At 38.1% G+C, this 26027-nt stretch overlaps 1 protein-coding gene across 1 annotated transcript; it reads left to right on the plus strand.

The window, feature by feature from the left end:
- Positions 1–15766: 15766 nt before the first annotated feature.
- LOC115178597 (zinc finger and BTB domain-containing protein 44) lies at positions 15767–23232 on the plus strand. The gene is made up of 2 exons (XM_029739852.1): positions 15767–16939; positions 22781–23232. Exons 1-2 carry the CDS (start codon positions 16336–16338, stop codon positions 23230–23232), a joined length of 1056 nt encoding a protein of 351 aa, XP_029595712.1. The 5' UTR covers positions 15767–16335.
- The last annotated feature ends 2795 nt before the right edge of the window (positions 23233–26027 follow it).

Here is a 26027-nt window from a genome sequence, read left to right on the forward strand (position 1 = left end):
TAGAACCATCCCAGTAATGTTATTAGGTAACTAGTATAGAACCATCCCAGTAATGTTATTAGGTAACTAGTATAGAACCATCCCAGTAATGTTATTAGGTAGTAACTAGTATAGAAACCATCCCAGTAATGTAACTACTATAGAACCATCCCAGTAATGTTATTAGGTAGTAACTAGTATAGAACCATCCCAGTAATGTTATTAGGTAACTAGTATAGAACCATCCCAGTAATGTTATTAGGTAACTAGTATAGAACCATCCCAGTAATGTTATTAGGTAACTAGTATAGAACCATCCCAGTAATGTTATTAGGTAACTAGTATAGAACCATCCCAGTAATGTTATTAGGTAGTAACTAGTATAGAACCATCCCAGTAATGTTATTAGGTAGTAACTAGTATAGAACCGTCCCAGTAATGTTATTAGGTAGTAACTAGTATAGAACCATCCCAGTAATGTTATTAGGTAGTAACTAGTATAGAACCATCCCAGTAATGTTATTAGGTAACTAGTATAGAACCATCCCAGTAATGTTATTAGGTAACTAGTATAGAACCATCCCAGTAATGTTATTAGGTAGTAACTAGTATATAACCATCCCAGTAATGTAACTAGTATAGAACCATCCCAGTAATGTTATTAGGTAGTAACTAGTATAGAACCATCCCAGTAATGTTATTAGGTAACTAGTATAGAACCATCCCAGTAATGTTATTAGGTAGTAACTAGTATAGAACCATCCCAGTAATGTTATTAGGTAGTAACTAGTATAGAACCATCCCAGTAATGTTATTAGGTAACTAGTATAGAACCATCCCAGTAATGTTATTAGGTAACTAGTATAGAACCATCCCAGTAATGTTATTAGGTAACTAGTATAGAACCATCCCAGTAATGTTATTAGGTACTAACTAGTATAGAACCATCCCAGTAATGTTATTAGGTAACTAGTATAGAACCATCCCAGTAATGTTATTAGGTAACTAGTATAGAACCATCCCAGTAATGTTATTAGGTAGTAACTAGTATAGAACCATCCCAGTAATGTTATTAGGTAGTAACTAGTATAGAACCATCCCAGTAATGTTATTAGGTAGTAACTAGTATAGAACCATCCCAGTAATGTTATTAGGTAGTAACTAGTATAGAACCATCCCAGTAATGTTATTAGGTAGTAACTAGTATAGAACCATCCCAGTAATGTTATTAGGTAACTAGTACAGAACCATCCCAGTAATGTTATTAGGTAGTAACTAGTATAGAACCATCCCAGTAATGTTATTAGGTAACTAGTATAGAACCATCCCAGTAATGTTATTAGGTAACTAGTATAGAACCATCCCAGTAATGTTATTAGGTAACTAGTATAGAACCATCCCAGTAATGTTATTAGGTAACTAGTATAGAACCATCCCAGTAATGTTATTAGGTAACTAGTATAGAACCATCCCAGTAATGTTATTAGGTAGTAACTAGTATAGAACCATCCCAGTAATGTTATTAGGTAGTAACTAGTATAGAACCATCCCAGTAATGTTATTAGGTAGTAACTAGTATAGAACCATCCCAGTAATGTTATTAGGTAACTAGTACAGAACCATCCCAGTAATGTTATTAGGTAGTAACTAGTATAGAACCATCCCAGTAATGTTATTAGGTAACTAGTATAGAACCATCCCAGTAATGTTATAGGTAACTAGTATAGAACCATCCCAGTAATGTTATTAGGTAACTAGTATAGAACCATCCCAGTAATGTTATTAGGTAACTAGTATAGAACCATCCCAGTAATGTTATTAGGTAACTAGTATAGAACCATCCCAGTAATGTTATTAGGTAGTAACTAGTATAGAACCATCCCAGTAATGTTATTAGGTAACTAGTATAGAACCATCCCAGTAATGGTTTTAGGTAGTAACTAGTATAGAACCATCCCAGTAATGTTATTAGGTAGTAACTAGTATAGAACCATCCCAGTAATGTTATTAGGTAACTAGTATAGAACCATCCCAGTAATGTTATTAGGTAGTAACTAGTATAGAACCATCCCAGTAATGTTATTAGGTAACTAGTATAGAACCATCCCAGTAATGTTATTAGGTAACTAGTATAGAACCATCCCAGTAATGTTATTAGGTAGTAACTAGTATAGAACCATCCCAGTAATGTTATTAGGTAACTAGTATAGAACCATCCCAGTAATGTTATTAGGTAACTAGTACAGAACCATCCCAGTAATGTTATTAGGTAACTAGTATAGAACCATCCCAGTAATGTTATTAGGTAACTAGTATAGAACCATCACAGTAATGTTATTAGGTAGTAACTAGTATAGAACCATCCCAGTAATGTAACTAGTATAGAACCATCCCAGTAATGTTATTAGGTAACTAGTATAGAACCATCCCAGTAATGTTATTAGGTAGTAACTAGTATAGAACCATCCCAGTAATGTTATTAGGTAGTAACTAGTATAGAACCATCCCAGTAATGTTATTAGGTAACTAGTATAGAACCATCCCAGTAATGTTATTAGGTAGTAACTAGTATAGAACCTTCCCAGTAATGTTATTAGGTAACTAGTACAGAACCATCCCAGTAATGTTATTAGGTAGTAACTAGTATAGAACCATCCCAGTAATGTTATTAGGTAGTAACTAGTATAGAACCATCCCAGTAATGTTATTAGGTAGTAACTAGTATAGAACCATCCCAGTAATGTTATTAGGTAACTAGTACAGAACCATCCCAGTAATGTTATTAGGTAGTAACTAGTATAGAACCATCCCAGTAATGTTATTAGGTAGTTACTAGTATAGAACCATCCCAGTAATGTTATTAGGTAGTAACTAGTATAGAACCATCCCAGTAATGTTATTAGGTAACTAGTATAGAACCATCCCAGTAATGTTATTAGGTAACTAGTATAGAACCATGCCAGTAATGTTATTAGGTAACTAGTATAGAACCATCCCAGTAATGTTATTAGGTAACTAGTATAGAACCATCCCAGTAATGTTATTAGGTAACTAGTATAGAACCATCCCAGTAATGTTATTAGGTAGTAACTAGTATAGAACCATCCCAGTAATGTTATTAGGTAGTAACTAGTATAGAACCATCCCAGTAATGTTATTAGGTAGTAACTAGTATAGAACCATCCCAGTAATGTTATTAGGTAGTAACTAGTATAGAACCATCCCAGTAATGTTATTAGGTAGTAACTAGTATAGAACCATCCCAGTAATGTTATTAGGTAGTAACTAGTATAGAACCATCCCAGTAATGTTATTAGGTAACTAGTATAGAACCATCCCAGTAATGCTATTAGGTAGTAACTAATATAGAACCATCCCAGTAATGTTATTAGGTAGTAACTAGTATAGAACCATCCCAGTAATGTTATTAGGTAACTGGTATAGAACCCTCCCAGTAATGTTATTAGGTAGTAACTAGTATAGAACCATCCCAGTAATGTTATTAGGTAACTAGTACAGAACCATCCCAGTAATGTTATTAGGTAGTAACTAGTATAGAACCATCCCAGTAATGTTATTAGGTAGTAACTAGTATAGAACCATCCCAGTAATGTTATTAGGTAGTAACTAGTATAGAACCATCCCAGTAATGTTATTAGGTAGTAACTAGTATAGAACCATCCCAGTAATGTTATTAGGTAACTAGTATAGAACCATCCCAGTAATGTTATTAGGTAACTAGTACAGAACCATCCCAGTAATGTTATTAGGTAGTAACGAGTATAGAACCGTCCCAGTAATGTTATTAGGTAGTAACTAGTATAGAACCGTCCCAGTAATGTTATTAGGTAGTAACTAGTATAGAACCATCCCAGTAATGTTATTAGGTAGTAACTAGTATAGAACCATCCCAGTAATGTTATTAGGTAACTAGTATAGAACCATCCCAGTAATGTTATTAGGTAACTAGTATAGAACCATCCCAGTAATGTTATTAGGTAACTAGTATAGAACCATCCCAGTAATGTTATTAGGTAACTAGTATAGAACCATCCCAGTAATGTTATTAGGTAGTAACTAGTATAGAACCATCCCAGTAATGTAACTACTATAGAACCATCCCAGTAATGTTATTAGGTAGTAACTAGTATAGAACCATCCCAGTAATGTTATTAGGTAACTAGTATAGAACCATCCCAGTAATGTTATTAGGTAACTAGTATAGAACCATCCCAGTAATGTTATTAGGTAACTAGTATAGAACCATCCCAGTAATGTTATTAGGTAACTAGTATAGAACCATCCCAGTAATGTTATTAGGTAGTAACTAGTATAGAACCATCCCAGTAATGTTATTAGGTAGTAACTAGTATAGAACCGTCCCAGTAATGTTATTAGGTAGTAACTAGTATAGAACCATCCCAGTAATGTTATTAGGTAGTACTAGTATAGAACCATCCCAGTAATGTTATTAGGTAACTAGTATAGAACCATCCCAGTAATGTTATTAGGTAACTAGTATAGAACCATCCCAGTAATGTTATTAGGTAGTAACTAGTATATAACCATCCCAGTAATGTAACTAGTATAGAACCATCCCAGTAATGTTATTAGGTAGTAACTAGTATAGAACCATCCCAGTAATGTTATTAGGTAACTAGTATAGAACCATCCCAGTAATGTTATTAGGTAGTAACTAGTATAGAACCATCCCAGTAATGTTATTAGGTAGTAACTAGTATAGAACCATCCCAGTAATGTTATTAGGTAACTAGTATAGAACCATCCCAGTAATGTTATTAGGTAACTAGTATAGAACCATCCCAGTAATGTTATTAGGTAACTAGTATAGAACCATCCCAGTAATGTTATTAGGTACTAACTAGTATAGAACCATCCCAGTAATGTTATTAGGTAACTAGTATAGAACCATCCCAGTAATGTTATTAGGTAACTAGTATAGAACCATCCCAGTAATGTTATTAGGTAGTAACTAGTATAGAACCATCCCAGTAATGTTATTAGGTAGTAACTAGTATAGAACCATCCCAGTAATGTTATTAGGTAGTAACTAGTATAGAACCATCCCAGTAATGTTATTAGGTAACTAGTATAGAACCATCCCAGTAATGTTATTAGGTAACTAGTATAGAACCATCCCAGTAATGTTATTAGGTAGTAACTAGTATAGAACCATCCCAGTAATGTTATTAGGTAACTAGTATAGAACCATCCCAGTAATGTTATTAGGTAGTAACTAGTATAGAACCATCCCAGTAATGTTATTAGGTAACTAGTATAGAACCATCCCAGTAATGTTATTAGGTAACTAGTATAGAACCATCCCAGTAATGTTATTAGGTAGTAACTAGTATAGAACCATCACAGTAATGTTATTAGGTAGTAACTAGTATAGAGCCATCCCAGGAATGTTATTAGGTAGTAACTAGTATAGAACCATCCCAGGAATGTTATTAGGTAGTAACTAGTATAGAACCATCCCAGTAATGTTATTAGGTAGTAACTAGTATAGAACCATCCCAGTAATGTTATTAGGTAACTAGTATAGAACCATCCCAGTAATGTTATTAGGTAGTAACTAGCATAGAACCATCCCAGTAATGTTATTAGGTAACTAGTACAGAACCATCCCAGTAATGTTATTAGGTAGTAACTAGTATAGAACCATCCCAGTAATGTTATTAGGTAACTAGTATAGAACCATCCCAGTAATGTTATTAGGTAGTAACTAGTATAGAACCATCCCAGTAATGTTATTAGGTAACTAGTATAGAACCATCCCAGTAATGTTATTAGGTAACTAGTATAGAACCATCCCAGTAATGTTATTAGGTTGTAACTAGTATAGAACCATCCCAGTAATGTTATTAGGTAGTAACTAGTATAGAACCATCCCAGTAATGTTATTAGGTAGTAACTAGTATAGAACCATCCCAGTAATGTTATTAGGTAGTAACTAGTATAGAACCATCCCAGTAATGTTATTAGGTAACTAGTATAGAACCATCCCAGTAATGTTATTAGGTAACTAGTACAGAACCATCCCAGTAATGTTATTAGGTAGTAACTAGTATAGAACCATCCCAGTAATGTTATTAGGTAACTAGTACAGAACCATCCCAGTAATGTTATTAGGTAGTAACTAGTATAGAACCATCCCAGTAATGTTATTAGGTAACTAGTACAGAACCATCCCAGTATTGTTATTAGGTAGTAACTAGTATAGAACCATCCCAGTAATGTTATTAGGTAGTAACTAGTATAGAACCATCCCAGTAATGTTATTAGGTAGTAACTAGTATAGAACCATCCCAGTAATGTTATTAGGTAACTAGTATAGAACCATCCCAGTAATGTTATTAGGTAGTAACTAGTATAGAACCATCCCAGTAATGTTATTAGGTAGTAACTAGTATAGAACCATCCCAGTAATGTTATTAGGTAGTAACTAGTATAGAACCATCCCAGTAATGTTATTAGGTAGTAACTAGTATAGAACCATCCCAGTAATGTTATTAGGTAACTAGTATAGAACCCTCCCAGTAATGTTATTAGGTAGTAACTAGTATAGAACCATCCCAGTAATGTTATTAGGTAACTAGTATAGAACCATCCCAGTAATGTTATTAAGTAGTAACTAGTATAGAACCATCCCAGTAATGTTACTAGGTAGTAACTAGTATAGAACCATCCCAGTAATGTTACTAAGTAGTAACTAGTATAGAACCATCCCAGTAATGTTATTAGGTAACTAGTATAGAACCATCCCAGTAATGTTATTAGGTAGTAACTAGTATAGAACCATCCCAGTAATGTTATTAGGTAACTAGTATAGAACCATCCCAGTAATGTTATTAGGTAACTAGTATAGAACCATCCCAGTAATGTTATTAGGTAGTAACTAGTATAGAACCATCCCAGTAATGTTATTAGGTAACTGGTATAGAACCATCCCAGTAATGTTATTAGGTAGTAACTAGTATAGAACCATCCCAGTAATGTTATTAGGTAACTAGTATAGAACCATCCCAGTAATGTTATTAGGTAACTGGTATAGAACCATCCAGTAATGTTATTAGGTAGTAACTAGTGTAGAACCATCCCAGTAATGTTATTAGGTAACTAGTATAGAACCATCCCAGTAATGTTATTAGGTAACTGGTATAGAACCATCCCAGTAATGTTATTAGGTAACTAGTATAGAACCATCCCAGTAATGTTATTAGGTAACTAGTATAGAACCATCCCAGTAATGTTATTAGGTAACTGGTATAGAACCATCCCAGTAATGTTATTAGGTAGTAACTAGTGTAGAACCATCCCAGTAATGTTATTAGGTAACTAGTATAGAACCATCCCAGTAATGTTATTAGGTAACTAGTATAGAACCATCCCAGTAATGTTATTAGGTAGTAACTAGTATAGAACCATCCCAGTAATGTTATTAGGTAACTAGTATAGAACCATCCCAGTAATGTTATTAGGTAGTAACTAGTATAGAACCATCCAGTAATGTTATTAGGTAACTAGTATAGAACCATCCCAGTAATGTATTAGGTAGTAACTAGTATAGAAACCATCCCAGTAATGTTATTAGGTAGTAACTAGTATAGAACCATCCCAGTAATGTTATTAGGTAACTAGTATAGAACCATCCCAGTAATGTTATTAGGTAGTAACTAGTATAGAACCATCCCAGTAATGTTATTAGGTTAGTAACGAGTATAGAACCGTCCCAGTAATGTTATTAGGTAGTAACTAGTATAGAACCGTCCCAGTAATGTTATTAGGTAGTAACTAGTATAGAACCATCCCAGTAATGTTATTAGGTTAGTAACTAGTATAGAAACCATCCCAGTAATGTTATTAGGTAACTAGTATAGAACAATCCCAGTAATGTTTATTAGGTAACTAGTATAGAACCATCCAGTAATGTTATTAGGTAACTAGTATAGAACCATCCCAGTAATGTTTATTAGGTAACTAGTATAGAACCATCCCAGTAATGTTATTAGGTAACTAGTATAGAACCATCCCAGTAATGTTATTAGGTAGTAACTAGTATAGAACCATCCCAGTAATGTAACTACTATAGAACCATCCCAGTAATGTTATTAGGTAGTAACTAGTATAGACCATCCCAGTAATGTATTAGGTAACTAGTATAGAACCCTCCCAGTAATGTTATTAGGTAACTAGTATAGAACCATCCCAGTAATGTTATTAGGTAACTAGTATAGAACCATCCCAGTAATGTTATTAGGTAACTAGTATAGAACCATCCCAGTAATGTTATTAGGTAGTAACTAGTATAGAACCATCCCAGTAATGTATTAGGTAGTAACTAGTATAGAACCGTCCCAGTAATGTTATTAGGTAGTAAACTAGTATAGAACCATCCCAGTAATGTATTAGGTAGTAACTAGTATTAGAACCATCCCAGTAATGTTATTAGGTAACTAGTATAGAACCATCCCAGTAATGTTATTAGGTAACTAGTATAGAACCATCCCAGTAATGTTATTAGGTAGTAACTAGTATAAACCATCCCAGTAATGTAACTAGTATAGAACCATCCCAGTAATGTTATTAGGTAGTAACTAGTATAGAACCATCCCAGTAATGTTATTAGGTAACTAGTATAGAACCATCCAGTAATGTTATTAGGTAGTAACTAGTATAGAACCATCCCAGTAATGTTATTAGGTAGTAACTAGTATAGAACCATCCCAGTAATGTTATTAGGTAACTAGTATAGAACCATCCCAGTAATGTTATTAGGTAACTAGTATAGAACCATCCCAGTAATGTTATTAGGTAACTAGTATAGAACCATCCCAGTAATGTTATTAGGTACTAACTAGTATAGAACCATCCCAGTAATGTTATTAGGTAACTAGTATAGACCATCCCAGTAATGTTATTAGGTAACTAGTATAGAACCATCCCAGTAATGTATAGGTAGTAACAGAACCATCCCAGTAATGTATTAGTAGTAACTAGTATAGAACCATCCCAGTAATGTTATTAGGTTAGGTAATAGTATAGAACCATCCCAGTAATGTTATTAGGTAGTAACTAGTATAGAACCATCCCAGTAATGTTATTAGGTAGTAACTAGTATAGAACCATCCCAGTAATGTTATTAGGTAACTAGTACAGAACCATCCCAGTAATGTTATTAGGTAGTAACTAGTAATAGAACCATCCCAGTAATGTTATTAGGTAACTAGTATAGAAACCATCCCAGTAATGTTATTAGGAACTAGTATAGAACCATCCCAGTAATGTTATTAGGTAACTAGTATAGAACCATCCCAGTAATGTTATTAGGTAACTAGTATAGAACATCCCAGTAATGTTATTAGGTAACTAGTATAGAACCATCCCAGTAATGTTATTAGGTAGTAACTAGTATTAGAACCATCCCAGTAAGTATGTTATTAGGTAGTAACTAGTATAGAACCATCCCAGTAATGTTATTAGGTAGTAACTAGTATAGAACCATCCCAGTAATGTTATTAGGTAACTAGTACAGAACCATCCAGTAATGTTATTAGGTAGTACTAGTATAGAACCATCCCAGTAATGTTATTAGGTAACTAGTATAGAACCATCCCAGTAATGTTATTAGGTAACTAGTATAGAACCATCCCAGTAATGTTATTAGGTAACTAGTATAGAACCATCCCAGTAATGTTATTAGGTAACTAGTATAGAACCATCCCAGTAATGTTATTAGGTAACTAGTATAGAACCATCCCAGTAATGTTATTAGGTAGTAACTAGTATAGAACCATCCCAGTAATGTTATTAGGTAACTAGTATAGAACCATCCCAGTAATGGTTTTAGGTAGTAACTAGTATAGAACCATCCCAGTAATGTTATTAGGTAGTAACTAGTATAGAACCATCCCAGTAATGTTATTAGGTAACTAGTATAGAACCATCCCAGTAATGTTATTAGGTAGTAACTAGTATAGAACCATCCCAGTAATGTTATTAGGTAACTAGTATAGAACCATCCCAGTAATGTTATTAGGTAACTAGTATAGAACCATCCCAGTAATGTTATTAGGTAGTAACTAGTATAGAACCATCCCAGTAATGTTATTAGGTAACTAGTATAGAACCATCCCAGTAATGTTATTAGGTAACTAGTACAGAACCATCCCAGTAATGTTATTAGGTAACTAGTATAGAACCATCCCAGTAATGTTATTAGGTAACTAGTATAGAACCATCACAGTAATGTTATTAGGTAGTAACTAGTATAGAACCATCCCAGTAATGTAACTAGTATAGAACCATCCCAGTAATGTTATTAGGTAACTAGTATAGAACCATCCCAGTAATGTTATTAGGTAGTAACTAGTATAGAACCATCCCAGTAATGTTATTAGGTAGTAACTAGTATAGAACCATCCCAGTAATGTTATTAGGTAACTAGTATAGAACCATCCCAGTAATGTTATTAGGTAGTAACTAGTATAGAACCTTCCCAGTAATGTTATTAGGTAACTAGTACAGAACCATCCCAGTAATGTTATTAGGTAGTAACTAGTATAGAACCATCCCAGTAATGTTATTAGGTAGTAACTAGTATAGAACCATCCCAGTAATGTTATTAGGTAGTAACTAGTATAGAACCATCCCAGTAATGTTATTAGGTAACTAGTACAGAACCATCCCAGTAATGTTATTAGGTAGTAACTAGTATAGAACCATCCCAGTAATGTTATTAGGTAGTTACTAGTATAGAACCATCCCAGTAATGTTATTAGGTAGTAACTAGTATAGAACCATCCCAGTAATGTTATTAGGTAACTAGTATAGAACCATCCCAGTAATGTTATTAGGTAACTAGTATAGAACCATGCCAGTAATGTTATTAGGTAACTAGTATAGAACCATCCCAGTAATGTTATTAGGTAACTAGTATAGAACCATCCCAGTAATGTTATTAGGTAACTAGTATAGAACCATCCCAGTAATGTTATTAGGTAGTAACTAGTATAGAACCATCCCAGTAATGTTATTAGGTAGTAACTAGTATAGAACCATCCCAGTAATGTTATTAGGTAGTAACTAGTATAGAACCATCCCAGTAATGTTATTAGGTAGTAACTAGTATAGAACCATCCCAGTAATGTTATTAGGTAGTAACTAGTATAGAACCATCCCAGTAATGTTATTAGGTAGTAACTAGTATAGAACCATCCCAGTAATGTTATTAGGTAACTAGTATAGAACCATCCCAGTAATGCTATTAGGTAGTAACTAATATAGAACCATCCCAGTAATGTTATTAGGTAGTAACTAGTATAGAACCATCCCAGTAATGTTATTAGGTAACTGGTATAGAACCCTCCCAGTAATGTTATTAGGTAGTAACTAGTATAGAACCATCCCAGTAATGTTATTAGGTAACTAGTACAGAACCATCCCAGTAATGTTATTAGGTAGTAACTAGTATAGAACCATCCCAGTAATGTTATTAGGTAGTAACTAGTATAGAACCATCCCAGTAATGTTATTAGGTAGTAACTAGTATAGAACCATCCCAGTAATGTTATTAGGTAGTAACTAGTACAGAACCATCCCAGTAATGTTATTAGGTAGTAACTAGTATAGAACCATCCCAGTAATGTTATTAGGTAGTAACTAGTATAGAACCATCCCAGTAATGTTATTAGGTAGTAACTAGTATAGAACCATCCCAGTAATGTTATTAGGTAGTAACTAGTATAGAACCATCCCAGTAATGTTATTAGGTAGTAACTAGTATAGAACCATCCCAGTAATGTTATTAGGTAACTAGTACAGAACCATCCCAGTAATGTTATTAGGTAGTAACTAGTATAGAACCATCCCAGTAATGTTATTAGGTAGTAACTAGTATAGAACCATCCCAGTAATGTTATTAGGTAACTAGTATAGAACCATCCCAGTAATGTTATTAGGTAACTAGTACAGAACCCTCCCAGTAATGTTATTAGGTAGTAACTAGTATAGAACCATCCCAGTAATGTTATTAGGTAACTAGTACAGAACCATCCCAGTAATGCTATTAGGTAACTAGTACAGAACCATCCCAGTAATGTTATTAGGTAACTAGTACAGAACCATCCCAGTAATGTTTTTAGGTAACTAGTATAGAACCATCCCAGTAATGTTATTAGGTAGTAACTAGTATAGAACCATCCCAGTAATGTTATTAGGTAGTAACTAGTATAGAACCATCCCAGTAATGTTATTAGGTAGTAACTAGTATAGAACCATTCCAGTAATGTTATTAGGTAGCTTAGTATAGCTATGAGTCACTCGGGCAAAGGATTCAAAAGCATGCCAAGGTTATTTTCTATGAATATAGAGCTATGATAGTCAAAATGTATTCTTTTACACTGCATGATAGCAATATGACGATAGCTTTAGTACATTAGCTATCTTGTACCAGGCAGGGAAATTCACGGTAGCTATTGTCAACCATGTAGCTAAGTTAACTAGCTAGCTACCTTGACATTGTTAACATTAGCTACCCTTCTGGCCGACAACGTGAATATTTTTTTTATTACAATATAACTATGAGAGTTACAATGCATTTTGTTACGTTACAGCTTTATATTCTAAAATGGATTAAATAGTTTTTTCCCCTCATCAATCTACACACAATACCCCATAATGACAAAGCAAAAACATAACATTTACATCAGTATTCAGACCCTTTCCTCAGTACTTTGATGAAGCACCTTTGTGGGCGATTACAGCCTAGAGTCTTCTTGGGTATGACGCTACAAGCTTGGCACACCTGTATTTGGGGAGTTTCTCCCATTCTTCTCTGCAGATCCTCTCAAGCGCTGTGTCAGGTTGGATGTGGAGCGTCGCTGCACAGCTATTTTCAGGTCTCTGCAGAGATGTCTGATCGGGTTCGCCCCAGTCTGAGGTCCTGACCACTATGGAGCAGGTTTTCATCAAGGATCTCTCTGTACTTTGCGCCGTTCATCATTCCCTCGATCCTGACTACTCTCTCAGTCCCTGCCGCTGAAAAACATCCGCATAGCATGATGCTGCCACCACCATGCTGCACCGTAGGGATGGTGCCAGGTTTCCTCCAGAGCTGACGCTTGGCATTCAGGCCAAAGAGTTCAATCTTGGTTTCATCAGACCAGAGAATCTTGTTTCTCATGGTCTGAGAGTCTTTAGGTACCTTTTGGCAAACTCCTAGCGGGCTGTCATGTGCCTTTCACTGAGGTGTGGCTTCTGTCTGGCCACTCTACTATAAATGCCTGATTGGTGGAGTGCTGCAGAGATGGTTGTCCTTCTGGAAGGTTCTCCCATATCCACAGAGGAACTCTGGAGCTCTGTCAGAGTGACCATTAGGTTCTTGGTCACCTCCCTGACCAAGGCCCTTCTCCCCGATTGCTCAGTTTGGCCGGACGGCCAGCTCTAGGAAGAGTCTTGGTGCTTTCAAACTTCTTCCATTTTAAGAATGATGGAGGCCACTGAGTGTGTCAAGCCACCGGTCTCAGAGCTCTATTGACAATTCCTTCGACCTCATGGCTTGGTTTTTGCTCTGACATGCACTGTCAACTGTGGGACATTATATAGACAGGTGTGTGCCTTCCCAAATCATGTCCAATCAATTTAATTTACCACAGGTGGACTCCAATCAAGTTGTAGAAACATCTCAAGGATGATCAATGGAAACAGGATGCACCTGAGCTCAATTTCGAGTCTCATAGCAAAGGGTCTGAATACTTATGTAAATAAGATTTGTTTTTTATTTTTAATACATTTGCAAAAAAAAATAACTGTTTTCGCTTTGTCGTAGGGTATTGTGTGTAGATTGGTGAGGAAAATGTATAATTTAATATATTTTAAAATAAGGCTGTAAATTAACGCAATGTGGTAAAAGGGAAGGGTTCTGAATACTTTCAGAATGTTCTGTTGTTCTAAAGTGGAATCAAGTTATATTCAATCTTGTCCTTAACTGTTATTGCATTGGCATCCACAGTCTCAAATTTCCTGACTCTGTTGGGTTGTCACTCGTTACCACAGCCACAAAATCTCAGAGTTTATGTTGATGCTACATCATCCCAGCAGCAACTACCAATGAGATCTGGGGTTTCTGGGATATCGTGTTCAAATCCAGAGGGGTCTACAAAAACACCTATACACATATATTGTAGTTACGCAGGTAGAAAATAAAACATTAAAAAGGTGGCATGGCCAGTGGTCTGTGGGCCCAGGGCTGGATTAATGAAGGGGTTTACCTTTCACAGCAACTACATGACAAGAAAGAAAAGTTGGCCCAGGTGTTTTTCAAAATGGACATATCGTTGGGGATTAAACGCCATGGCAACTACATGAAGACAGAGAAAAAGTTGGCCCACGTGTTTGTCAAAATGGACATATCGTGCTACAGCAACTACATGACGAGAGAGAAGATAACACTGTCACTACAGTAAGTGGTCCCCTTTGTGGACATTGTTGATGTTTGATTAGATGATGATGTAAACAAACTCGTCAGTCAGGAAAGAAAGCCGACACGAAGAATCCACATATGTAGGTCAATCGTGAAATGTTATATATTTACACTATTGTCAAATATGCATTAGTTAATTATAGAGTGATATGTTGATTTTCAAAATAGATGGGTGTTATTTTGGTACAAAACATTAACGTCTTGTGTTTAATATTATAGATGACATCAATCATGAATATTACATATTGGGCAAAAGCCATGGTGAAAGTTGATAAGATTGTAAGGGGGTGGTTACAAATTCTCTTAAATTTGTTACAATTGACAAATTCTCTTGTCAACCTAAGGTCGGTACCTTAGAAAGAGCTGGCTGGATAAAGAATATTTATATTTGACATTCAATTGAATACCTGAAGTTCCTGGGCGGGCGAGTTGGCTGTATGCAGTGATGCGGCCTGGTGTAGATAAAATGCCAAGGCAGAATTCTTGTCCCATTCTGCCCTGATGACTGTCAACCTGAAAATGTATATTTCGGAATGAAAGAGGAGACAAAATGTGGAAAAGGGGGAAGGGGTCTGAATACTTTCCGAGTGCACTGAACATATTAAAGCCACTAAATACAGGCTATTAATTAAGTCACAACAATCCCGACATGAAGATTACAATTACCTGCGCATTAAACTACTGACAACGAACGCAAACTGTCAGTTAAATCCTAAACATAATGCATTGAAATAAATGGCACGTAATCAAATGAATAAATTACAATCACCAAAGACGCATACATGTTCATTTAGTTCTCTCCGGGTGACAGGTTTAGCCGAACAGAAATCTAGCTTTGTTGTTGTTGATGATGATGATGATGATGATGATAACTATGGGTAATGTATAGTGTCTATGCCAAATTGTCATACATTTTTCTTCCCTACCACAGATTCCCATAAGGTCTCAGATTCCAGGATGGGAAAAGGCTTACAAGAAAAAAACTGATGGAGATGGAATCAGACAGAGATGTCGATTTATATTGTTACTTGTAGTGTTAAAAAGGGAAGAAAAATATCAATTTGTTCTAAATTAGCTATCTAGGCTACTCACCTTACTATAGGCTACAGATTTGAGTCACCACTAAAATAGTTATTTTTGTTATTGAGTAGGCCTACATCTTTGTTTAATCTAATTCAACAAATGATTCATCTAACAATAAAACTCCTTATTATTTTGTAAGAAATGTAAAGGCGTTTTACAATAAATTTGACAAAAGTAGAAGCTCATCTTCTATTGTCATATTTATTGTCTGCAGTTGTCTTGATGTCCTTTGTATGTTTGATATGTTTGTACATACACAGAGCCGCAAACAACATTTCCCCATCGGGATGAAAAAAGTAATTATCTTTTCTTGTGATGAGGAAAGTATTGGCTAAGGGGTTAGAGAAAATGTATTTTCTTATTTGAAATGTATTTGCTCATTTTGAAATTATTATTATTATTTGTAATTTTTTTGCCAGAATAAACAATGTCGTGAATAACTGCTTTACCAACTCCAGTCAGCAGATGGCGATGTGAGTCATTCAGTTGATGCTTTTTACGTGACGTATAATCTAGTGGACGGGACGGGACTCTCCCTAAAAACAAAATGGTAACTAATTCAGCCACCTCGGTAGCTTACTGGCCAACATTAAACTGATGCATGGAAGCTCCTTTGATAATTTGTATATTAATCTGTGTTTTTAACACAACTTGTCTCTTAGTTAACTTAAAACGTAATTTGCTTGTTAAATGTACTACATTGTTAAGATTGATACTGAGCTTAGACTAGGCTAGTCACTAATGCTATCTAGCTAACATCCCTGACCATGAGCTCGATAAAATACTCCCCCTCTGCCAAAGAAGAGGTCTGCTGGACAGAGAAAGAAGCTCTGGGGCTGAACATTGCCGTGAAAGAAGAAGAAGAGGAGGATGTTACAGTGATAGGAGAGGAAGAAGATTTCAGAATTAAAAAGGAGGAAGAAGAGGATATTACATTGAAAGAAGAGAAAGAACCTTTTGGAATGAAAGAGGGAATACAGTATGTAACAGTGGAAGAGGAGGAGGTAGAAGCTTCCAGAATTAAAAAGGAGGAAGAGGAGGATGTTGAAGAGAGAGAACCATTTGGAGTGGAAGAGGGGATAGAGGCTGTCACAGTGGAAGAGGAGGAGGTAGAAGCTTCCAGAATTAAAAAGGAGGAAGAGGAGGATGTTGAAGAGAGAGAACCATTTGGAGTGGAAGAGGAGGAGGTAGAAGCTTTCAGAATGGAAGAGGAGTATACCACATTGAAAGAGGAGGAGGCTGTTACAGTGAAAGAAGAGAAAGAACCGTTTGGAGTGGAAGAGGACGCTCCCTCAATAAAAAAGGAGTACATTTTGGGAGTGAAAGAAAAGGAAGAAATTGGGGAGGAGACTGAAGACCTGATTAACACCAGTGAGTATGGTCTTAAAAACAGGGGCACAAACTCAGGCAGTTGTTGAACCAATGTGTGGTTTTTAAAGGGGCATTCTACTGAAGTTCTACACATGAATATGTTGTTCAGTACTGTAGGAAATGTTAAAGGATTATCTACGATTGGTACATGCATTTTTTACTTTTAAATTAATGATATGATATAGTTTATTGTCCATTTTACATGGAAATTAATTTAGGTACACAAACACAATACACTAGAAAACATCCAGTATGGAAAACTGGAAAGTTAGTACACAAGTCACACATCTCTTTGGCCTACTGTCTGACCGTGCATTGGGCCTACATCTGTCCTACTGTTCAGCAGCCTGATGGGCCTACATCTGTCCTACTGTTCAGCAGCCGGATGGGCCTACATCTGTCCTACTGTTCAGCAGCCTGATGGGCCTCTATCTGTCCTACTGTTCAGCAGCCTGATGGGCCTCTATCTGTCCTACTGTTCAGTGGCCTGATGGGCCTCTCTCTGTCCTACTGTTCAGCAGCCTGATGGGCCTCTCTCTGTCCTACTGTTCAGCAGCCTGATGGGCCTCATCTGTCCTACTGTTCAGGGGCCTGATGGGACTCTCTCTGTGCTACTGTTCAGCAGCCTGATGGGCCTCATCTGTCCTACTGTTCAGCAGCCTGATGGGCCTGCATCTGTCCTACTGTTCAGCGGCCTGATGGGCCTCTCTCTGTCCTACTGTTCAGCAGCCTGATGGGCCTCTCTCTGTCCTACTGTTCAGCAGCCTGATGGGCCTGCATCTGTCCTACTGTTCAGCAGCCTGATGGGCCTCTATCTGTCCTACTGTTCAGCAGCCTGATGGGCCTCACTCTGTCCTACTGTTCAGCGGCCTGATGGGCCTCTCTCTGTCCTACTGTTCAGCAGCCTGATGGGCCTCTCTGTCCAACTGTTCAGCAGCCTGATGGGCCTACATCTGTCCTACTGTTCAGCAGCCTGATGGGCCTACATCTGTCCTACTGTTCAGCAGCCTGATGGGCCTCTCTCTGTCCTACTGTTCAGCAGCCTGATGGGCCTTCATCTGGCCTACTGTTCAGCAGCCTGATGGGCCTGCATCTGTCCTACTGTTCAGCAGCCTGATGGGCCTACATCTGTCCTACTGTTCAGCAGCCTGATGGGCCTCTCTCTGTCCTACTGTTCAGCAGCCTGATGGGCCTGCATCTGTCCTACTGTTCAGCGGCCTGATGGGACTCTCTCTGTCCTACTGTTCAGCAGCCTGATGGGCCTCATCTGTCCTACTGTTCAGCAGCCTGATGGGCCTCTCTCTGTCCTACTGTTCAGCAGCCTGATGGGCCTGCATCTGTCCTACTGTTCAGCAGCCTGATGGGCCTCACTCTGTCCTACTGTTCAGCGGCCTGATGGGCCTCTCTCTGTCCTACTGTTCAGCAGCCTGATGGGCCTCTCTGTCCAACTGTTCAGCAGCCTGATGGGCCTACATCTGTCCTACTGTTCAGCAGCCTGATGGGCCTCTCTCTGTCCTACTGTTCAGCAGCCTGATGGGCCTACATCTGTCCTACTGTTCAGCAGCCTGATGGGCCTCTCTCTGTCCTACTGTTCAGCAGCCTGATGGGCCTTCATCTGTCCTACTGTTCAGCAGCCTGATGGGCCTGCATCTGTCCTACTGTTCAGCAGCCTGATGGGCCTACATCTGTCCTACTGTTCAGCAGCCTGATGGGCCTCTCTCTGTCCTACTGTTCAGCAGCCTGATGGGCCTACATCTGTCCTACTGTTCAGCAGCCTGATGGGCCTCTCTCTGTCCTACTGTTCAGCAGCCTGATGGGCCTTCATCTGTCCTACTGTTCAGCAGCCTGATGGGCCTGCATCTGTCCTACTGTTCAGCAGCCTGATGGGCCTACATCTGTCCTACTGTTCAGCAGCCTGATGGGCCTCTCTCTGTCCTACTGTTCAGCAGCCTGATGGGCCTGCATCTGTCCTACTGTTCAGCGGCCTGATGGGCCTGCATCTGTCCTACTGTTCAGCGGCCTGATGGGCCTATCTCTGTCCAACTGTTCAGCAGCCTGATGGGCATCTGTCCTACTGTTCAACAGCCAAATGTGGCTGCCAGATTGAAACTTGCCCTGCTCCTATTCTTGCTGAACAGTGGGACCTTATATCTCCTTCAGGAGGTCAGCAGCTCAAAACCTAGAAAAAGGTTCTGTGTGGGGTCCTCTGATGTGCTTGGCCTTTATCCCATGTATCATAGAGGCCCTGAAGCCCCCGACACAGAGGAAGGGATGTTGTGTTGTTGAACTTGACATACAGGAAGTCCAGCGCCCACAACGTACTGCTGGGATCACCTGTAGGTGGGGGGGTTAGTCACAGACAAGGTGAGGCTGCATGCAATTAAAAGCAGAGGACAAGTCTAGGATGAGGATGTGCACATACCTAGACATTGATTCGTGGAGAATATAACTTATAAACATTAGGAGAAGAGATGAAAGGAGCAGATTTGACTCAAAATAAGTGCTGTAGTTTAGTTTGAACAAATAAAATGGATCTGCCCACTGGTATCTGTTACCAGGACAACCAGCAGAGTTATGTTAATTGACATGAAGATAAACTGGTATATTTCCACCACAGTAGACAGTTCTGTTAGTTATTCTACATTGTAGAATAATAGTAAAGACATCAAAACTATGAAATAACACATGGAATCATGCAGTAACCTAAAAACTGTTAATCAAATGAAAATATCTTTGAGATTCTTAAAAGTAGCCAGCCTTAGCCTTGATGACAGCTTTGCATTCTCTCAACCAGCTTCATGAGGTAGTCACCTGGAATGCTTTTCCAACAGTCTTGAAGGAGTTCCCACGTGCTGAGCACTTGTTGGCTGCTTTTCCTTCACTCTGCGGTCCAAACCATCTCAATTGGGTAGAGGTCGGGTGATTGTGGATGCCAGGTCATCTAGATCCGCTAAGCACAAACCAGATGGGATGGCGTGTCACCGCAGAATACGGTTGTAGCCATGCTGTTTAAGTGTGCTTTGAATTGTAAATAAATCACAGTGTCACCAGCGAAGCACCCCCACACCCACACCACACCTGGGAACCACACATGCGGAATTCATCTGTTCACTTATTCTACGCCTCACAAAGACACGGTGGTTGCAACCAAAAATCTTACATTTGGACTCATCAGACCAAAGGACAGATTTCCACTGGTCTAATGTCCACTACTCGTGTTTCTTGGCCCAAGCAAGTCTCTTCTTATTGGTGTCCTTTAGTAGTGGTTTCTTTGCAGTGATTCATGTATGTCTCCTCTGAACAATTGATGTTGAGATGTGTCTGTTACTTGAACTCTGTGAAACATGTATTTGGGGTGCAATCTGAGGCTGGTAACTCTAATGAACTGATCCTCTGCAGCAGAGGTAACTCTGGGTCTTCCTTTCCTGTGGCCGTCCTCATGAGAGCCAGTTTCATCATAACGCCTGATGGTTTTTAGCGACTGCACTTGAAGAAGTTCTTGAAATGTTCTACATTGACTGACCTTCATGTCTTAAAGTAATGATGTAATCATTTCTCTTTACTTATTTGAGCTATTCTTGCCATAATATGGACTTGGTCTTTTAAAAAATAGGACTATCTTCTGTATACCACCCCTACCATGTCACAACACAACTGACTCAAACGCATTAAGGAAAGATATTCCACAAATGAACTTTTAACAAGGCACACCAGTTAATTGAAATGCATTCCAGGTGACTACCTCATGAAGCTGGTTGAGAGAATGCCAAGAGTGTGCAAAGCTGTCAAGGCAAAGGATGGCTACTTTGAATCTCAAATATTAAATATATTTTGATTTGTTTAACACTTGTTTTGGTTACTACATGATTCCATATGTGTTATTTCATAGTTTTCACTATTATTCTACAATGTAGAAAATTGTATAAATAAAAGCCCTTGAATGATACTGTGTATTTACATATATTTGATTTTATTGCAGTGCATATATATATATATATATATATATATATATATATATATACGATACATACATTTTCACAACATTTTAATATATTTCTATATATTATTTTTCTGTTTGTGTGCGGATGTACAGGCCGTCAAATCAAAGGCGCTCCTTCGATATAAAGTTGTTTTTGACAAAAAATGAAAAGGTATCAGTTTGTCACTTTCATGAGGTAATAATGAGTAATAACATGTTCAGCTTTGAATCCCATGGTAACGCTGGCGTGATTTAGTGCTTCCAAACTAGGGCTTATCACAATATTTTTTTCCATGGCAAAAATGAAAACACGAAGCAGACTAAACTCTTCGGTCCTTCAAAAACCTGCTCTTTGTAAAATATTGTGTGCTATAGCCATCATTAGGGCTGTTTTCCACAAAAAAAAGTTACATCCGTTTGGTGTTTTGCCACGATACTAACGAGTATTGCGATACTGGTATCGTCCCAGCCCTATTCCAAACCGTTTGAAACATTCTGTGTTTGAGCTACAGACTGCTACAGTCCCCCATTGGATCCGTCCGTTTCTTCAGCATCCGCCGATACCAACCATTAGTCTGTGTGATTTAACGATACCGAATCAAATGTTATTGGTCACATGGTTAGATGTTATTTTGAGTGTAGCTAAATGCTTGTGTTTCTAGTTCCGACGGTGCAGCAATATCTAACATGTAATCTAACAATTCCACAACAACTACCCAATACACACAAATCTAAGTAAAGGAATGGAATAAGAATATATACATATAAATATATGGATGAGCAATTACAGAGCAGCATAGGCAAGATGCAATAGATGGTATAAAATATAGTATATACATATGAGATGAGTAATGCAAGATATGTAAACATTATTAAAGTGACTAGTGATTGATTTATTAAAGTGGCCAATGATTTCAAGTCTGTTTGTAGGCAGTCAACCACCTGAGCCACGGCCTGTTCACCCCACTCTCATCCAGAAGCAGAGGTCAGTACAGGTGCATCAAAGCTGGGACTGACAGACTGAAAAACAGCTTCTATGTCAAGGCCATCAGACTGTTAAATAGCCATCACTAGCCGGCCTCCACCCAGTACCCTGTCCTGAACTTAGTCACGGTCACTAGCCGGCTACCACCCGGTTACTCATCCCTACACCTTCTATATACATAGAATCACTGGTCACTTTAATAATGTTTGCATACTGTTTTACTCACTTCATATGTATATACTATATTCTATTTGTCAATGCCACTCCGACATTGCTCGTCCTAATATTTATACATTTCTTAATTCCATTATTTTACTTTTAGATTTGTGTGTATTGTTGTAAATTGTTAGATACTACTGCACTGTTGGAGCTAGAAACACAAGTTAAGTTACACCCGCAATAACATCTGCTAAATATGTGTATGTGACCAATACATTCTTATTTGATATTCATTTCCGACTAAGCAAACAATGTCTGTACTTAACTCATTTATTTTCTTGACATTAGTCAATAATACTCATGAATGCAACTTTTTAAGTCAAACCATTTTTTATTTTACTTGTGTCCTGAAAAGAAAATGGTAAAATACTTAATTGTGAGGCTAAATGTGAGGGCTGGACATGCAGATAAATGAAAGTAGTGAAAAAAAACAGAATCCTGGGACCTTAGTAACTTCACTTCTCTTCGCATGACTAGCACATGAAGCATTTTCAACTGTCAAGTGTACACAAAGTAGGATGTATAATGCTTCCATGAAACTGTCTCTTTCAACCTGCTCATAAGTATTTTTTTTATTTTATGGAAATGTTCTGAAAACTTTTATCATGTAGTGGTTTCATTCAGGTCTCTGTTTAACAAAATACTCTGTCTTTGACAGGAGAGAGACCACACTCTCACTCTGACAAGAGTCCTTCGGGGGAACCAGACCCAGAGAAGAGTTCTTCAGGGGAACCAGACTTAGGGAAGAGTCCTTCGGGGGAACCAGACCCAGAGAAGAGTTCTTCAGGGGAACCAGACTTAGGGAAGAGTCCTTCAGAGGAACCAGACTTAGGGAAGAGTCCTTCGGGGGAACCAGACCCAGAGACGGCCAAACCAGTAGGACGACACTGCTGCTCCCACTGTGGAAGGAGATTTACCAAGTTACACAACCTAAAAGAGCACGAGAGGACACACACAGGAGAAAAGCCTTTCCAATGTTCCCAGTGTGGAAAGAGTTTTAGCCGGTTAGACAGCCTGAAAATGCACGAGAATCCACTCTGGAGAGAAGCCTTACCAATGCTCCTATTGTGTAATGAGTTTTTCACGATCACAGGCCCTCAAAAGGCATGAGAGGACACACACAGGAGAAAAGCCTTTTCAATGCTCCCAGTGTGGAAATAGTTTTACCCTGTTGGCACACCTGAAATCACATGAGAGGACACACACAGGAGAAAAGCCTTTCCAATGTTCCCAGTGTGCAAAGAGTTTTACCCGGTTAAGGACCCTAATTAGGCATCAAGGAATACACAAAGAAGGAAGGAAGACCTTCCATTGCTCTCAGTGTGGAAAGAGTTTTACTGAGTTATGGGGTGTGAAAATACATGAGAGAATTCACTCTACGCACAGAGGAGAAAGGCCTTTCCAATGCTCCCAATGTGGAAAGCGTTTTACCCAGTTAGGGAACCTGAATTTACATAAAATAATTCACTCCGGAGATAAGCCTTACCACTGCTCTCAGTGTGGAAATAGCTTTATCCGGTCATGCCATCTCAAAGAGCATGAGAAAACACACACAGGAGAAAAGCCCTTCCAATGTTCCCAGTGTGGGAAGAGTTTTGCTCGGTTATGGAACCTAAAAGAGCATGAGAGGATACACACAGGAGAGAAGCCCTACCACTGCTCTCATTGTGGAAAGACCTTTTCCCGATTAAGGGAACTGAAATCCCATTACATTTCACACACTCTTATCCAGAGACAATAACAATTGGTGAATTCACCTTAAGGTAGCTAGGTGAGACAACCACATATCACAGGCATAGTAAGTACGTTTTCCCTTCATAAAGTAGTTCTCAGCGAAGTCAGTGCTAGTAGGAAAAGACAAGTTCAGGTCAGATTTATTGAAGATACTCTTTCAAGAGGTATGGTCATCGTGGTTTTCGGGAAGATGGGCTGGGACTCCGCTGTCCTGACATTAGGGTTCCGTTATTGGGGTACCAGGACAGAGAGGAACTTTGACTGGGATGATTGGGAGATGGTGAGAGGGGCCAAGAGACCAGAGATGGCATAACGGAGTGCTCGGGCTGGTTGGGTTGTAGGTAGGGAGGGGCAGTTCCCTTGTATGCACCAGGGTCTTGAAGGGGATGCGAGCATTGACAGGAAGCCAGTGGAGTATGTAGAGGAGCGGGGTGACATGGGAGATCTTGGGGAGGTTGAACACCAGGCGGGCTGTGGCGTTCTGGATAAGTTGCAGGGGAGCCCAGCCAACAGAGAGACAAATGCCTGGATTAGGACCTGCACTGCTTCCTGTGTGAGGTAGGGTCGTAATCTACGGATGTTGCAGAGTATGAGCCTGCAGAAGTGAGTCACTGCTTTGATGTTTGCAGAGAATAACAGGGTCTTGCCAAGGTTCGTTGCACATGAGAGAATAAAGAAGCAATGTTTTTTTGACTGAGAATTTGTGTTTTTGTTTATGCCGCATGAAATCAAATTGTGTGAATGAAATCATAGAACAAAATGGCTACTTTTGTTTTACAATGTTCTAATGTGCTTTTTATTTTAATGAATAACATATTGATTGTAACTGATTGATTGCATGCAAGTATGAACTGCCAGCTGTTCATTAAATGATTTGGATATTGCAAATTGTAAAATACTAAATAGATTAATAGCATTTTCTTGATTCTAACTTTGAAACCTGTTAAATGTTGTTTTGTTTTATTTAAATAATGAAGGTGTATGAAAATGTGACGACGTTTTGAAAACATTGACACGTTTTTTTACATTAAAAACATTCACAAGGTCATGAATGTTATCAGTATTATTCCACCATATCAGAGAAAATACAGGTGCTGATTTGTAAAAAGATTTGAATTAATGCAAAATATTTTTGTATATTTTTGCCATGTAGGAGCAGTATGGACCAAGTCTGTTCATTATATACATCTACATGATGTATTGTTACACCATGTAGGATCAGTATAGACCTAGTCTGTTCATTATATACATCTACATGATGTATTGTTACACCATGTAGGATCAGTATAGACCTAGTCTGTTCATTATATACATCTACATGATGTATTGTTACACCACGTAGGAGCAGTATAGACCTAGTCTGTTCATTATATACATCTACATGATGTATTGTTACACCATGTAGGAGCAGTATAGATCTAGTCTGTTCATTATATACATCTACTTGATGTATTATTACACCATGTAGGATCAGTATAGACCTAGTTGCTAATTTTGTATGACTGATTCCCTAAATGCAGACGTGCTTGTTAAAATATTTTTGTCTTAAAATATATTTTCCTCAACTGCGTTACCCACTCCAGTCAGCAGGTGGCGATGTGCGTCTTTCACGCGATGCTGCCAGTGTGACGTAGAATCTAGTGGACGGGACTTTTCGACAACAGCAACAGCTAGTCATCCACCTCAGTCGCTTGCTAGCCAAAATTGCCAACACATTCAAGCTCTAAGTCACTGTGTTTTAACCCCATTTCTGTCGTATCTACTCGTTTAAAACCTCTTAGGGATCCCTTAACGCTCAGATCCCGTTACTGGGATAGATTTGACAACATGCGGTGAAATTGCAGAGCGCCAAATTCAAACTACAGAAATATAAATATTTAACATTCATATAAATACAAGTGTAATACATCAAAATAAAGCTTTACTTCTTGTTAATCCAGGCGCTGTGTCAGATTTCAAAAAGGCTTTACAGCGAAAGCACACCATGCGATTTTCTGAGGACAGCGCCCCGCATACAAAAACATGAAAACCACTTTCAACCAGGCAGGTGCGACACGAAAGTCAGAAATAGCCATATAATAAATGCCTTACATTTGAAGTTCATCTTTTTGCAATCTCAAATATCTCAGTGACACAATGAATGGTCGTTTTGTTCGATAAATTCCTTCTTT

This window comes from Salmo trutta, chromosome 38 (genome assembly GCF_901001165.1).
Source record: "Salmo trutta chromosome 38, fSalTru1.1, whole genome shotgun sequence".
In the NCBI taxonomy this organism is placed as follows: domain Eukaryota; kingdom Metazoa; phylum Chordata; class Actinopteri; order Salmoniformes; family Salmonidae; genus Salmo; species Salmo trutta.